This window comes from Mustela putorius, unplaced genomic scaffold, assembly GCF_011764305.1.
Source record: "Mustela putorius furo isolate JIRA1106 unplaced genomic scaffold, ASM1176430v1.1 tig00003944_pilon_pilon_pilon, whole genome shotgun sequence".
Taxonomy (NCBI): Eukaryota; Metazoa; Chordata; class Mammalia; order Carnivora; family Mustelidae; genus Mustela; species Mustela putorius.
The window spans coordinates 5,629,492-5,646,724 of record NW_025422088.1 but is presented as its reverse complement, the minus strand read 5'-3'; the positions used below and the strand labels follow the sequence as shown (position 1 = coordinate 5,646,724).

The following is a 17,233-nucleotide window of genomic DNA, read 5'->3' as shown; positions in this document are numbered from 1 at the left end:
TTCTGGACTTCACCAGACTTATAATTATTTTAATTGGTTATTACAAAATTGCTTCTCTACCTTTATGGCAATAATTAGCACCAGTCTGAATATTCAAGTTACAGATTTTGGCAAGTATAAAGTCCAAATTTTGTGATATATAATATTTTATATTTATATCCCTCTATATGTCTCTACTTTCATGTGTTCTCTTCCTTCTTATGAAAACATTTTCATTTTAAACAAACCCACTGTTAGGTAATCCTATGTTGGGCCTATTTCCAAGAATTTACTCCTGGTAGTTTTGGGAGTTTTTCTCCTGCGGTGTGTAGTTCTGCATCCTTTATAAGTGTTTTCCATGACCCTTCAATCCCTTAGTCAGAGGCACACTAACAAGGAAGGTCCACAAAAAGAAACGCCCGATTTTGACGAGCGGCCCTCCTTAAGAGCAATACCAAACTTCCGTGGCCAAAGGTCCAGGCCTGAGCGCGTTGGATCAGAGAGCTATACCAGCGCGACCCGCGGCCTGCGAACCTGAAGCCTCCACCTCGGCGCAGCCCCGGGAAACCACAGGAAGCTGCTTTCCGCGCGCGAAGGCAACATTCTGGCTCCGCGGGAAATTCGGGCCGGGTAGGAAGTTCGCGAAGCAGAAGGGTCTTGGGTCCTTTCCGAGCCGCGGGCCCAGCTAGGCCGCGGCGGGCCGCGTTCGGCTAAGCGCGGAGGAGCAGCTCACTTCCTTATGTGAGCTCTCTGAAATTTAGGCCGCGCCCGCTTATTTTGGGTGTGTTATTGAGACCACAGAAACCGTATCCGCTTAGGCCTGAGGAGTCGCAAGCCCCCGCAAAGACTAGATGGAATTTCCAAGGCCCAGGTGCAAGAGAAGCGACAAGTAACGGCTCTGCGCAGCCCCGCCCTATCACCCCGCTCCCGCTCTCCCCGCACCCGCCCATTTTATATCTCTTTGGTTTCTAGCCCTCTCCTCCCCGCCACCCCACCCCCTCAGCTTCCTCTTTAAGGCGGAGCCGGGAGTCGATCTCGCGAGATCCGGGTTGGCGCCGTGACCTCCATGTGGGAGCTAGCGCTCTATAAGTAAACACTCCGCGCAGCGCAGACAAGGCTTCTTCCTATTCGTGAGGTGGGGTTGCGGTAGTGGCGGCCCGACTGGTTCCGGTTTCCTTTCCTTCTCAGCTCCGCTGGGCAGGCGCGCGGATTAGAAGTCGCCGCTGCCTGTGGGGCCCGGCGTCCGGTCGGTTTCCCTCATTTGTGCGCGCGCTCTTCCGCTGCCCGCGGAGAGCCGGAGCTGCTAGGGAAGCGGGCCGGGCCGGGCGGGGCGCGGCGTCCGGAACGCAGGGGGAGACAAAGCCCGGCCAGTCTCCTCTCCCGCCGCCAAGATGTGGATTCAGGTTCGCACCATCGACGGCTCCCAGACGCGCACCATTGAAGACGTGTCTCGCAAAGCCACAATTGAGGAGCTGCGCGAGCGGGTGTGGGCGCTGTTCGACGTGCGGCCGGAGTGCCAGCGCCTCTTCTACCGCGGCAAGCAGGTGAGGCGAGCCCACCGCACCCCCTCGGGAATCCCGGGGAGAGGGCTGCAGGGCGCCGCTAGAACGCGTGGGCTGGGCAGGCCCCAGGGCTTGGTGCGCCGCGCGCGTAGAGAACACCTGGCTCCACTTTGGGTGTGCAGCGCGCGAGGCTCAGAGTGCAGGCCCAGGCCCCGCCGAGGGGACGCAGCGGGGTCCGTACCAGCCCCGAAGTGCAGGTGCTCCTGGCAGGGTCAGAGGAGGAGGCGCCCAGACCGCGGACACCTCGCCCCCCCCCTGCCCCGCCCTTTTCAGCGGGGCGGTAGCCGCTGGCACAGCCCGCCCTAGCGCCTGGGATCCCTAGCTTCCCGCCCTCGGCTGGGTCGGCGCGCTTGGAGGCGGGGAGGGCAGCGGGCTCTGGCGGCCATGCCTCAGCGCCGGTGGGGAGGGCCGACGGATCCGGCTCCCAGCGGCGCTAACCCGGCTAACGGCTCGCATTGCTTTGGTGGCTCCTCTGCGCACTCGGCTCTCAGACAGCAGGGGGGAAACTTACAACTCGTTTCCTCTTAGGCTCAAGAGCCCTAGTTCTGACTCTCCACTGTGAAAGGATTTGAGCACACTGAAGATTCGAAGGGTTTCCAAAACTTCTGGCTCTCTTCCCTCACCTCTTTTCTGGAATTGGAATCCGTCTTGAAGATTAGAAACTTGGGCTGAAGGGGCGAGCCATTGATGTAATTCGGGATCGGTTTTAAACTCCTAGGTATAGGCAAGAGAGGGTGGTTTATTTCCAGAGTGGAAAGGAGTGTGAAAGACTGAGTGGTCTGCTCTTTTTGCTTCTCCCCTTCTGATGTAGTCCCCCTCACACAAACTTTTAAAACAGCAACTGGAGTATAGCCAGCGGAACATACTTGAAGGCTGAAAGTGGTTTTGGCAGGGAGGGTGTCTGTTGGTGTCTCTGGTAGTAGTATGGTATGACCATGGTCTGGCCCATTAAAGATTTTTCTTATCCGACAAATCTACATCTGGAGACCCAAGCGTACTCAATTTTGTCTTCCTCACCCCCAACTAAAAAGGTGCATTCTCCACTTAGGCTACAGTTTGGCTTCATTTCTGTGGTTTGGAATAAATGTAGCTCTTTGATTTAGTGGAAGTACGATTTTCCTATAGCCACAAAGGATTTGAAAGGAATATTTTTCTTCCCTTCATAGGCTTAGCTTCAAAAACTGCCCAGAAATGTCAGTAACAAGATTATACTTTGAGAGAGAAAGAGAGCCAGGGTTTATTTTAATTTGTTTTTAAATAAGTGATAGCATCTTTGATAGGTGTTCGAAACTGTTTTATTGATCCTTTACTGTTTGACTTGAAAAAAAAAAAATGGGTGTTCAATTCCGTTGTAAACTTGGCTTTTGAAATCATACATGTTAAACCCTACCTAGCTTTATATTGCTATACCTTCAATGACTGATACCTTATTATTTTTTTGGTCAAAGATAAGAATTATATGATCACGTCTTCCGAATTTTGTTTTTTAGCTAAGGCTATAATAGTACATGAATTGCTGGGATACTTTGGTGACTTCAGCACAAGAGATAGAAATGAAACATTCTCATGTGTTCCTGGAAACTCCCAAAGTCTAATTATCAAATATACTAAAAAGGTGCACCTGGCTGTCTTGAGGAAAAAGTAGAAATTGAGTTAAATTCAGGTCAGCAAAGTAGACTTCCAGTAAACCAGGAAATTCTGTTCCAGGTTTAGGGAAAAACTGTTGAGGATAATTACCCTTTTGTACTTCTTCTCCCAGGACAGTTGATAACTCACTATTTTGATTTCTGCAGCTCAGTGATAAACCAGTATGGACCTTTGGTGCCCCATTGAGTTGAAGACAGAAGGAAGACACTGCTTCAGCTGTGTATACTTTGTGAGCTGAGGAGTAGCCATGACAGTGATTATTACCTCTATTCTCTTTTACTCTTTGGAGTTCATAGTCCGTGGACAGAGTAGTAGGTCTATAGCAACTACTGGATTTGCATCACAGTGCTGCCCTAGCTTATAGAATGCCATTGTGCTTATTTGAAAAAGTCACCCCTTTACTGCTACATAGTGAAAAATGTAAATAAAAACACATTTACAGTGTCTCTGATGTAAATAGTACCCTTTCTCCCTTATTCCTCACCCCTTTTATGTGAGGTTTGCTGCTGTTAGTTTTTGGTATATATCAGAATCACTTATAAAGACTCCAGGTGATCTCTATGCAAATTAAATTTGAAAAGCAGAGTAGCTCCACTTTTGAGGGTCAAAATAGAGGGCAGCAATTCAGGGCTTTAAAAGTTCTGGTTAGAGTAGAGTAACCTCACTTGGACATTACTCTGGGAGGTTGAGCATGCATCCTGAGGATTAGCTCTTTAAGGAAAAATTATATTATGAATTCCTAAATATTTTGAGAATCCAGAGCTTTTCCTTATTTGAAAGGATTCTGTCACTTCTCCTCTTGCTCTTGTTTATACCACGATACCCTTTTGCCCCTGGATTCTTAATTTTTACATGGAATGCAAAGTAAAAGCATTTGCCTATTTAAACAGGGAGAGAGAATGAGTGTCTTATCTATATTATATATATGATGTGCAAGATACATGAAGGTTGTTTAAGGGATGCAGGTCGAGGGCATTAAGTTGTCAGTAACCCCTTTGGAAAGCCTTCTCTCACTTTCTTCTCAGTCATTGTCAGTTGGTGTTTGCTTCCTAGTTTTATTTTGCATCACTGTTGCAGTTCTTCCTATTATCTGAATTTTCTTACTTCAACCCAATACTAGACACAAGACTGAAGTCTGGCAAAAAACAAAACACTCGGGCGCCTGGGTGGCTCAGTGGGTTAAGCCGCTGCCTTCGGCTCAGGTCATGATCTCAGGGTCCTGGGATCGAGTCCCGCATCGGGCTCTCTGCTCAGCAGGGAGCCTGCTTCCTCCTCTCTCTCTCTGCCTGAGTCTCTGCCTACTTGTGATCTCTCTCTGTCAAATAAATAAATAAAATCTTTAAAAAGATTTATAAAAAAAACAAAACAAAACACTCTAGGGCCATTTTTACACCTATAGTATTTTAAATACTGTGCTCCCATCTTCTAGGACAGCAGTTCCCAAGCATTTTGTCCTGTGAGACATTGATGGAATATTGTTACATGCCTGAAACTCACAGGTGTTTGTGATTTCTAAGTGACTCTGTCCCTTCTCCAGTTGGGGTATAAGTGACAGTAACTTCCAGCCAACACTTGTGCTAAATTTGGGAAAACTTCACTACTTTTCAAGTAACAATTCATTCCAGCATTCTTCACAAAAGCCTAGCTGTATGGAAGTTAATTATGCAATGGATAGTAATCAATATTTTAGGAAAACTGGAAGAATACCTTTGAATTAGGGAAGAAGTAGATAATTCAGGTAAAAGTGGCTGTCCTAGCAAGCATGAATAATTGAAGGAAAAGTTACATGTTAATGTGGGCCTAACTTCACGAGAGGGCCTCATGCCTTGATATGCAGTGTTTTTCTGACTTAAGACATTGCTTTTCATTCCAAACCAAATAATCATTTGAAGCAGCTTATATGATTTTGAGCAGTCACTTAGAAACTCATCAGAGGGATTGAGTATAAGAGTGTCCTGCCGACACTCTGATTCTTGTGCCTCAGATTTCAAAGGAAAATTATTTGTGGAAGCACTTTGAATTTCCAGTTATTTTACCACCTTAACAGCTTGCTTCATTTTGGGAAATGTCTTTCCTGTTAATTTGCATATTACTGGGGGATTTTTTTGTTTTGCATGTTCTATACTTTTAAGAGTTTGTTTTTAATCTTCTACTTGGACGCTCATAATGTGCAACAGTTGTATGGTTAATCAAGTTGTACTTTTTTAACAGTTCCAGACTAGTATGTTCTTACCTTTTTGGGGCAAAGGAGTATTGGAGAATGTCAAAAATGAAGGTGTGAATGTATAGGTTTTGGCTCCTTTAATTTTTCTCCAGGAGTTCAGAATTAGGTGGGAGTTGTGGTGGTGTTATTTTAATAAAGTAAGCAGTGGTGATCGCTAATCTTTGTAAGGGTTTATCTGCTCATTGACTTGGGAAACCCCTTTGGACTTACTTGGAATAAGCATGTGAACCAACCTCTGGGATAGTGTCTGATTTCCCTACTGGGAAATTTGTGAATTGTTTGATCCCTTATTATAGTTAAAACTGAATATGTATAATGTGTAGGATTGTGCTAGATGTGTTTTGGGACAACTTGAATTAATATTTATTTAGTATACTAGTAAGTTTATCATTTAAGGACAAACTCATTCTTCCCTTTGGTGGACTTCGGAAATACGGTCTTACTGTGTGTAGGGAGTTGAGAATGAGGATGGTTATTACATACAAAGAAGGGGAAAATGAACAGTGATTAAATTGGTAATGTTTCTAGAGAAATGTTAGTTTTGATCTTCAATGGAGTTTGGTTTTCTTATTGTATTATGGTAAAATGGCCAACGGAATTTTATAAAGAAACAAAAATGGGAGACTTAGTTTTCAAGGACTTCTGTGGGGGGGAAAAAAAAAGGCCACCAAAACCTAGGTGGCTTAAAACAGAAATTTATTGTCTCCTGTTTCCAGAGGCTGTGAGTCTGAATGCAAAGCATCAGTAGTGCCATGTTCTCTCTGATGGCTCTAATAGAGAATCCTTCCTTGTTTCCTTTGGCTTCTAGTGTTGCTAGCAATCCTTTGTAAATTTCTTGGTTGTAGATAATTGCTTTAGTCACATGGCTGCCTTCACATCTTTGTGGTCAAATTTACACTTTTCATAAGGATGTCAATTACAGTGGATTAGGGCCCACCCAATATGACCTAATTTTAACTTGATTACTACTACTATAAAGACCCTATTTCCAAATACTCCTATACTGAGATATTTGGGATTAAGACTTTAATATAATGGGGCAGTGGAGTGGTCACAGTTTAACCCATTGCAGAGACCTTGCCAAAATATGGGTAAGTTGCAAGATAATTTATTCATTATTCATCCTGGAAGACTTTTCATGATACAACTTGACTACCTTTACAAATGAATAGAATCAGAGAACTTTAGGCAAGTGGAATAGCATGAACAAGACTTGGAATTCCTGCTTGATTTAAAAAAAAAAAAATTGCAGTGCTTTAGAAACATAAAATTGTTAACTTAAATACGAACACAAGGTCATAAAACCACTCACCTTCAAAATTCACCTTTCTTAACAGTGGATTCAGGTACTGTTAATTTAAGTAAAACTTGGTGAGAAATCTAGGGTTTTTCTGCCTACATTTTGAAGCCCTGTAAGCAATGACATGTTTTTGGTTTTGGTGGCTGTCTGCATTCCTGATAGCTAATGTGGATTGATTCTCAAGAATTTATTGAGGTCCTGAGATGCTGCTGCCATCAAAAGAGGCCATAAAGTAATAAGAATGGTTTAAGTATCACTAAATTGCTTTGCTATTTTAATAATTGGGCTAAGACATTTGGATGACTAAAGATGTGGAAAGATCAAATTTTGAGAGAAGCATTTTAATCTTTTAATGTTTTTTATCCTTTTTTTTCCAGTTGGAAAATGGATATACTTTATTTGACTATGATGTTGGACTGAATGACATTATTCAGCTACTAGTTCGCCCAGACCCAGATCTTCCTAGCACATCTAAACAGATTGATGTACAGGCCAAACCCTGTTCTAATAGCCCACCTAAAGTAAAGAAAACCCCAAGGGTGGGACCTTCTAGTCAGCCGTCTACATCAACTTGTGATTTTCTTATTGATCCTGGCATTGGTCTATATAAGGTATGTTGTCTTCTTTAGACTTGATAGTTGTGAAAATACAGATGTCTCTTCTCTTAAGGATGTTGCAAATAAGTGAAGATTGATTGTCATTTGAAAGTAAAGACTGAGCTATTAATATTTTGACTTTTAAAAGTTTCACAGAATTGTGCAATAGGTACTTTAAATGTATAAAATGTGTACATACCACCTAAAAAATACAAAACAAATACCGGTGTAATTCCACTGAAACTAAGTAGAATAATGCCAATTCCTTTTTAAAGCGACTACCAGAACATGTCTTCCTTTCTCCTTAAAGAGTAAACTACTTACTCTGAGTATTCTGATCTTTTTTGTTATAGTGTTACTACTTTTGTTACCTCTAAAAAAATGTTTTGTTTTGCTTGTATTTAAAGTTTATGTAACAATTCTTTTTCTCAGCTTTGATTCTCATTGTATTAACATACCATAACATATTTAATCAAGGATGAATAGATAAATTTGGGCTTTTCCCAGTTTTCACCTGTTTTGAACCTCCTTTATGTATCCTGGTGCACTATTCTAGAATATCTTTAGGAATTTTTACCTAGAAATGGGAATGCTGGTTCACTCCCAGGATACTGCCAAATTGCTCTCTACAGTGTTCTTTTGGTCTGCTTGTGTATCCCTGTGCTTGCTATTCTAAGTACTGTAGCCTAGTATACTGTTACCTCCCTAACCCGTATCTCCCAAATCTATTACTGTTTAAGGGTGTCTTGGTGTTTGGCTTTTAAAACTTGCATGTAAAAATTTTAGAATTAGTTTGTTAAACTCTACAGATCAGTAATACAGGATTTGATGGGGAGAATTGACAACTCTACATACAACGTTGAGTCCTTCATTCATGGACATGATAGATGTCTCCACAACTTAGATCTTTGATAGCTTTATTAGTTTTCTCTGCATATCTTATTTCTAGTGCCTGCGTTTTTAGTGCTATTATAAATGGTTATCTACTAAAATTGTGATTTGTTTGCCTACGTATAGAAAGGCAGTTGATACATATATTGACCCTTGTATCTACCAACTTTTTCAAATGCTAATAAATTTTGTAGAAATAACTGAATGACAGTTTTGCTTCATCCTGTCCTATCCTTAACACTGTTTTTTCTTAATTATTACCAGTTGGACAAATTGGGACCAAGACTCAATTTTTCAGAGCATTTTTAAGGCTAAAATTAAAAATTAGCTGAAGTAAATTACTTAGGAAAATGCAGATAGAGGTAATTTTTGATCTAAGAAAAAATGGAAACAAATCCATATATGTAGAATCAAAAAAAACTGGCCAAGAGCTATATGTCAAAAGTACCTGGCCTAGATGGCTACAGTGATGAATTACCTTAAACCTCTAAAGAATAGATAATTATATTAGCTAACTTGACCCACAATTTAAAAAAAGGAAAGCTTCCCATTGTTTTTAAAAAGTTAATATAACACTGATACTAAAATATAACAAAAGCACACCAGTATCACTACATATTGATGTAAAACCAAAGTTATATTTAACAAATAAAATTATGACTGTTTGTTAAAAGAACAGAATATCTTGGCCAGGGATGGCTTGGAAGTGGGATAGTTCATTATTTGGATTTTTTTTTTCAATATATATAATTTGCAGGTATATAATTTATCATTTGTCTTCTAAAATTCAGGTTTATAGCTTTAGAATTCAATACATTACAAGGTGATCACCACCATAAGTCTAGTTACTACCCATTACCACACAGTTGACACCCTTCACCCATTTTACCCAGCCCTCAATATAGTAATATTAATATAATTCGTCATAGTAATAAGCCAAAAAAACCAAATGATCTAATCTAAAAAAGAGATCCATTTCTGATTTTTTTTTTAAATCCTTTGTAAGTGGAACAGATAGATGAATTTTTTAAACCATTACCAGCATCATGCTTAATGGTGGGGAAAAGCCAGAAGCATTCCCATTAAAGACAGGAGCCAGACAAGAAAGCAGCCACTTAATGCTGTTACTTAACATCTTTCTACATGATGGAGATAGGCAGGACAACAACAAAGTAGAATTATTGGAAAAGTCAAAACTATTATTTGAGAGCATAAGTGAGCACAAGGAGGAAAGAGAAATAGGCTCCCCACTGAGCTAGGAGCCCAACTCAGTGCTTCATCCCAGGACCCCAGAATCATGACCTGAACCAATGTAGATGCCTAACTGAGCCACCCACATACCCCCAAATTTAGAATTCTTAATATTGAATGCCCACTTTCCTTATTGTCTACATTGATACTACCCCTTTGAGTAACCAGTATTTTCTGTGTTGTTTTCTTCTTTTTTTAAAATTTTATTTATATGAGAGAGAGTATAACAGTGGATTGAGGGGCAGAGGGAGAAGTAGACTCCCTGCTGAGCAGGGTGCCCAGTGTGGGGCTCGATCCCAAGACTCCAGGATCATAACCTGAGGTGAAGGCAAACGCTTAATGGACTGAGCCACCCAGGTGCCCCTCTGTTTTCTAAATAAATTTGTTTTAGAACAATTTGAAATTTATAGCATAGTTGGGAAGATACATATATCCAACTTCTGGTTTGCCCTGTTAACCAATACTTTACATTAATATGATACATCAGTTATAAATGAACCATATCTTCTTAGATTTTACCTAACATCCTTTTTCTGTTCCAGAATCCCATCTAGGATACCATATTATATTACATTAGTACTATACTAAATAGTTGTTGAATCTCCTTAGGTTCCTCTTGGCTGTGACAGTTTTTCAGACTGACTTTGTTTTTGAAGACCTTGACAGTTTCGAGGAGTACTGGTCAGATATTTTGTAAAATACCCTTCTATTAGGATTCATCTTGTTTTCCTCATCATTAGACTGGATTTACATATTTTTTGGAGGAAGACCACAGAGGTAAAGTGCTATTTTTATCACATTCTATCTAGGGTACAAACTACCAACATTCTATGTGCTAATTATACCTTAGGTTTTTACATCAGTAGTAACTTGCTGTACTGTTGATGTGAACCTTAATCACCTGGCTGATGAAGTAGCATTCGTCAAGTTTCTTCATTGTGAAGTTACTCCTCCCCTACCCCTTTTTCACATTATATTCTTTGAGATGAGGTGCCCATATGCAGCCCACATATAAGGAGGTGGCTTGGTTACAACTCTACTTCTTGAGGGCAGATTATCTACAAAATGTACTGGGAATTCTACATGGGAGACTTGTCTCTTTGCCCTCATTTATTCAGTTAGTCATTCACATCAGTAGGGATATTTTCCCCTGTGTCCCTTTGATATACCTCCATTATTGTGGGTGATTTTCGTTGTTTTTGTTAAAGCACTTTCAGGCACTAGAAGATGCATTAGGATCATCTTAGTTATTTCTTACACCAGCCTTAGAGAACCAAGATCTAGGGTCTAGGTATGTTCCTTACTACTACAGATTCTTCCTGTATCTCCAGTATATAGCCATCTGTATATTAAACTTACATTATTTTAACTTTCTGGTTAAGAGCAGTAGTTCAGAAGCTGCTGCTTTTGACTTAATATGTTTTAGGCAGTGCAGGCATGAATTTATTTTCAAAGAGGGCCAGCTTATGTATCTGTAGGTCTGGGCTGAAGGTTAAGCAGTTCTAGTCAACCTAAATTCTTTCTCTTTAGCCAGGGTCATGGTCTCAGGCTGTGTGTTGGGCTCTGCACTCAGCACAGAATCTGCATGAGATTCTCTCCCTCTCCCCCACCTCCTGCTGACACGCTTGAGCTCTCTCTCTCAAATCCTATTTAAAAAAAAAAAAATTCTGTTGAGCGGGTATCTCCATACCCTGCCATCTCTCCACTCTAATTCAAAAAAGCATTAAGAGAAACTACGACTCTCAGCAGATCTGTCCTTTTTTTCATTATTAGCACTTCGACTAGCAACTACTTCTAGTACCTAACTTGTTAAAAAAAATGTTTATTTTTGTTTTTTAAAAGATTTTGAGAGTGAGAGCGCATGTAGGATCAGGGGGAGGGACAGAGGGAGAAGCAGATTCAGTGCTGAGCAGGGAGCTTGACACAGGGCTTGATCCCAGGACCTTGCACTACCAAAGTCCAAGGCAGACTGTGTTACCCAGGTACTCCTGTTTTTGTTTCATTTTAAGGCAGATTTTATTGGGCCGCCTGGGTGGCTCAGTTAGTTAAGCGACTGACTTCAACTCAGGTCATGATCCTGGAATTTGAATATTGAGTCCTGCATCAGTTTCCCTGCTCAGCAGAGTCTGCTTCCCCCTCTGACCCTCTTTCCCTTCACCTCTATACTCTATTTCAGATAAATATAATCTTTAAAATAAATAAGTTATTTTATTTCTAGGATGACCCCGGAGTGGTTTTGTTTCGTTGTTAGGTTGTTTTGGGTTTTTTTAGAAAGTAGGCTCCACGCCTAGCATAGAGCTCAACAAGCCTGAACTCATTACCTTGCGATCAGAACCCAAGCTGAGATCAAGAGTCAGGTACTTAACCTACTGAGCCACTCAGGTATCCCTGTTTTTGTTTTTAAAGTGATCTCTGTACCCGTTGTGGGGCTTGAACTCATTAACCCCAAGATCAAGAGTCACGTGCTTCTGACTTGTTGGCCAATCACCTCTCTGATACCTCAATTTTTAAAGAACCTTTATATCTCATATTATATATATAGCACAGAGGTTAAGAAATTTAGCTTTGTCATCAGACATGCTTTCTTTCTTTCTTTTTTTTTTTTTTTTTTTTAAGATTTTATTTATTTATTTGACAGAGATCACAAGTAGGCATAGAGGCAGGCAGAGAGAGATGAGGAAGCAGGCTCCTGGCCAAAGAGAGAGCCTGATGTGGGGCTCAACCCCAGGACCCTGGGACCATGACCTGACTGGAAGGCAGAGGCTTTAACCCACTGAGCCACCCAGGTACCCCATCAGACATGCTTTCAAATTCTGATTCAGCTTCTCCCCATTTGTACAAATATATTACGTTTTATATTGTCTTCTTTTCCTCATTTAGAAGCATGCATGAAATCTGGAACTTAAACTCTGAAAAGGCTGTTCTGTTGTTTGTAATGTTTAGTCAGAGCTGCATTTAACTTACCTAGTTGAAGAGGCTATCAGATTTATTTGCTTTTTTTTTAATGAAGCTCAGTAATTGTCATAGGTATTTGAAATTTTCACTGATTTTTATTTTTTGAGAGCAAGAGTGTGCATGGTTGCGCATGAGAGCACAGAGAAGGAGAAGCAGACTCCCCCACTGAGGAGGGAGCCCAACTAGGGCTCAATCCCAGGACTCTTGAGATCTTGACCTGAGCCAAAGGCAGATGCTTAACCAATTGAGCCATCCAGGTGACCTGATTTTTTTTTTTTTTTTTTTAACACAGAAGTGCTTATTTCTGGATAATTCATCCATTGGATGAAATATTTGGTTATCTTTAATATATTTGTACTAGATATTAGAGATGGGAGGATAAACAAATGATATTGCCCCCTGCTTTCACAGAATCTTGCTAGCTATTAAAACTTACCTTTGGCTAACCTGAAAACAACTTAGAAACTGCTACTTTTAAGTTTATTTGTTGTGAATGTTTTCCTTTGAGCAAGTCTGTGACTACTGTATCAAAATTTAATTTGTTCCTAGGTCACTAATATTGGGAGGTTTTGTTGTTTTTCTGTTTGGTTTGGGTTTTTTTTGTTGTTGTGTTTTGTTTTGCCTTTATCTTGAATTCCTGCTTATGTCATTTGTGCTATGTAAAGATTTTCCTTTTATAGATATAGGGCTTTCTATAATTAAAATTGCATTATGGATGAGCAAACAGATTTGGAGCTTTTACTTTTTGCCTAAAATTTTCCTTGGCCTTCGTGTAAGTGGATACAGAAAGTGAATTTTCAAGTCAGTATTTCTCAACTGGCATAGGTAAACATTTAAACATTAAAGAATTCTAACATTTAAAAAAATGTTTAAATCTATTTTTTTAATAATTCTCTTATTTAAAAAATAGAATTTTAAACTGAAGTTCTTGTCCACCATAATTCTTGTTTTGTGCTATTTGAGGTCTGAAATGGACCAAATGTTGCTCAGTTATCTTTTCATATGTTATAAGAAACCGAGTATGTCGTTATCATACTCAGGGGGCCTGTGGAAGATTGTGCAGAGCCTGGGTACATCCCTTTCCGTGGTCTCTGGGAGGTGATTTTCTCAAACAAGGTGGACTTTTGATATCTAAATAGTTCAGTTCTGGTTTTGGATGTAGAATCTTTGAATGACTCACAGCAGATCCTACTGTTGAGATGACTGTCATCTTGGCCTAAACTCTAGAATGAAGATAAATAAGGCTTTAGAGTTTAGATAAGTTAACTTTTTTAGATAAACTTTTTACATGTATTCTGACGTTCATAATAGGAAATAAAAGAAAGGGGAAACCCCTCAATTACTAAGTGAAAGTCATGGATATTTTAATATCTCCTATCTTTTATAACACAGCGCAGCTGTGCTTCCTGATTTGGTACCTTTTCGATTATGAAACGTAATAGACAATACAAAATATAGAGCTTAGTGAAATAGGAAGTCAGTGCCTGTAAATACCACCAAATTAAGAAATATAAAACAGTATCCCAGGAACTTCCCATGGGCCCCCTCTTTTCTCCCTAGTTATAACTAATACCCAAACTTCTGAGTAGTTATTTCTTCACTTTTTATTAACTTGATCCCGTCATTACCTCTTAATAACCTTTAATCTATGTGTGCATCCTTTATTTTCTTTCTTAACTTTATGTAAATGGAACCACATTGTATTTTGATTTGTAAATTTTAGAAAAACATTGAAATGAGAGTCATGTTCTAATTCGGAAATCTTTATCAGCTTAGTTGCCACTTACAGGTGTGTATCCCCTGAGGACTCTAGTTTCTTTTGTAACTCATTGGAAAATAAGGACTTCATATTTTAGTTATTAAAGGAGGTAATATACATAACAGTAAATTGCTAATATTGTTACTAAGAAGACTATGGTATTAAGACTATACTGAGACTTAATGGGTCTTAAAATTGTACATATGTCTCCTTAGTGGAAGGAGACAGTTGTTTTCATCTGTGCCTGTGCTTGCTAGTTGGCACATCATATGGATTTAGTTACCTAATCTCTTAATACACAGCAAAGTATGTTATTGTATAAAGAAGTTGAGGCTGAGACAGGTTAAATAATTTCTTCAAGGTTATACCTAGTAGATGATAAACTTAAACCTAGGTTATCTGCAGAGCTGGTGTGGGGTTTTTGTTGTGTGTGTATGTCTGTGTACCTAAGTTAGGAGCTAGTTCTTAAATGAGAGAGCTGGTATGTTTTAAATGGAACATATAAAGTACTTAGAAGTATACCTGATACAGTAAGTTCTCCAGTATTTGTTGGTATTTCATCTTTTAATGATTTCTCCTTGTCTCCCATACTTTTTTTTTTTTAACTCTCATCTACTCGGATATGGAAGATTCTTCTCTAAATGTGGCTGTATTTTTTATATGAATAAATCCAACTCTTCAGCTAACATTTATGTGATTAGATTTGTTTTTAACTTTATCTCATAACTTCAGCTCAAATACTCCAACCCCATTAATTTTTTTTCCTATATCTTTTACAATTTGACATCTTTGGGGGAGGTATTTTCTGGCTAAGGATGGACGACTTCTTTCTAGAGACAGTGGTAAATATCCATTAGTGTGAATACTTGATCATAGGGTAGTCCTATTTTTAATTTTTTGAGGAAACTTGTACTATTTTCCACAGTGGTTGCCCCAGTTTGCATTCCCACCAACAGTGCAAGAGGGTTCCTTTTTCTCCACATTCTCACCAACACTTTGGTGCTTCTTGTGATTTTGGTTTCAGCTATTCTGAGAGGTATGAGGTGGTATCTCCTTGTAGTTTTGATTTACATTTCCCTAATGATGAGTAATGTTTAGCATCTTTTCATGGTCTATTAGCCATCTGTACGTCGTCTTTGCAGACATGTCTATTCATGTCTTCTCATTTTTTAACTGGGTTATTAGGGTTTGGGATATTGCATTGTATCAGTTCTTTGTATATTTTGGATACTAACCCTTTATGGATAATGTTATTTGCAAATAACTTTCCCATTCAGTAGGTTGCCTTTGAGTTGTTTCCTTTGCAGAAACTTTTTATTTTGATGTAGTCCCAATAGTTTGATTTTGCTTTTGTTTCCCTTAGGAGGCATATCTGGAAAGAGGTTGCAATAGCTGATGTCAGAGATGTTACTGTGTGTGCTCTTCTCTAGGTTTTTGATGGCTTTAGGTCTCACATTTAGGTCTTTAATTCATTTTAATTTTATTATTGTGTATGGTGAGAGAAAGTGGTCTAGTTTTATTTTCCATGTGGCTGTCTAAATCTTCAACACTGTTTGTTGAAGAGACCATCTTTTTCCATTGGCTATTTATTCCTCCTCTGTTGAGGATTAACCATGTAATTGTGGATTTATTTGTTTTTTTTTTCTTCTATTCCATTGATCTGTGTGTCTATTTTTGTGTCAGTCCCATACTGTTTTAATTACTGCCACTTTGTGGTAGAACTTGTAATCTGGAATAGTGATACATCCAGCTTTTTTTCCTTTTCAAGATTGCTTTGCCTATTCGAGGTCTTTTGTGGTTCCATACAAATTTTAGGATTGTTCTAGCTCTGTGAAAAATGATGTTGGTATTTTGATAGGGATTACATTGAATGCGTGGATTGTCTTGAGTAGTATAGACATTTTAACAATATTCTTCCAACCCATGAACATGGAATGTCTTCCCACTTCTTTGTGTCATCTTTAATTTCTTATATCACAGTGTTATGGTTTTCATAGTACATGTCTTTTATTTTTTTATCTAAGTTTATTCCTAGCTAATTTTACTGTTTTTGATGCAGTTGTAAATGGGATTGTTTTAATTTTTCTGCTATTTCATTATTAGTGTATAGAAATGCAACATTCTGTACATGGATTTTTGTACCTTGTGACTTTACTGTGAATTCATTTATTGCTTCTAACAGTTATGTGGTGGAGTCTTTCAGGTTTTCTAAATATAGTATGTCGTCTTCAAACAATGAAGAGTTTGACTTCTTTCTTACCAATTTGGATGGCTTTTAATTTTGTCTCATTGCTGTGGTTAGGGCTTGAATGAAAGTGGACATTCTTATCTTGTTCCTGACCTTAGGGGAAAAGCTCTCAGTTTTTCACCATTAAGTAACATGTTAGCTGTGGGTTTTTCCATATAAGACCTTTATTATGTTGATATGTTCCCTCTAGACCTATTTTACAGAGGTTTTTTTTTTATCATAGCATATCATAACTTTATATCATATCAATGCAGTTCTTAATTTTCAGCTGGATTACTATGAGATCAAAGAAATTACCATGGCAGTATCCTGTTCTCATGTTATTCATGTAAGTTTAACTATCCTCTTCTCCATACTCAAAACCCAGGCTTTACAAAGGATCTTTAATCTCTTGCATGCATTTTGACCCATTCAATTTTGACGTAATTCAGTATGTCTGTGTAATGTGCAGAATCCTTTTTTAAATTTAGAAGCATTTTTTTCCCACCCAGTTTATATACATTGTCATGTATGGTCAACTAGAGAATTTGCAATTCTTGTTTACAGTTGTAAGTCCAAGGTTGTTTTACTCAATGCCCTACCTTTTATGAGATAATAAGTTCTCTTTTGAATCTGCAATGGAGTATTTTCAGATTGCCTTATGTTTCTTTACCTATTTCAGTATCAACTGTATGCCCTCTATTCTCTGCTGTAATGAGTGCAAAGTGCTACATAAAACCTTACATTTTGATTTGCTGTGAAAGAGTAGTCTGTTCTCCCAAGTTTGATCAACCTTCACATTGATTATTTTTTGTTTTAGCTAATGTTGCCTGTAAGAAAGT

At 39.1% G+C, this 17,233-nt stretch overlaps 1 protein-coding gene across 3 annotated transcripts in view; it reads left to right on the top strand.

Moving 5' to 3' along the window:
* Positions 1-1,008: 1,008 nt before the first annotated feature.
* The window catches only part of UHRF2 (ubiquitin like with PHD and ring finger domains 2), a 90,741-nt gene continuing 74,516 nt past the window's right edge, over positions 1,009-17,233 (top strand). Inside the window, exons 1-3 of one of the 3 annotated variants that reach the window (XM_045069856.1) lie at positions 1,408-1,523; positions 3,335-3,441; positions 7,090-7,323. In XM_045069856.1, the coding sequence (XP_044925791.1) occupies positions 3,436-3,441; positions 7,090-7,323 (240 nt within the window). In that variant the 5' untranslated portion in view covers positions 1,408-1,523; positions 3,335-3,435. Of the gene's footprint in view, positions 1,524-3,334; positions 3,442-7,089; positions 7,324-17,233 lie in introns of all 3 variants that reach the window. The other 2 variants (XM_045069855.1, XM_045069857.1) reach the window with 2 other exon arrangements.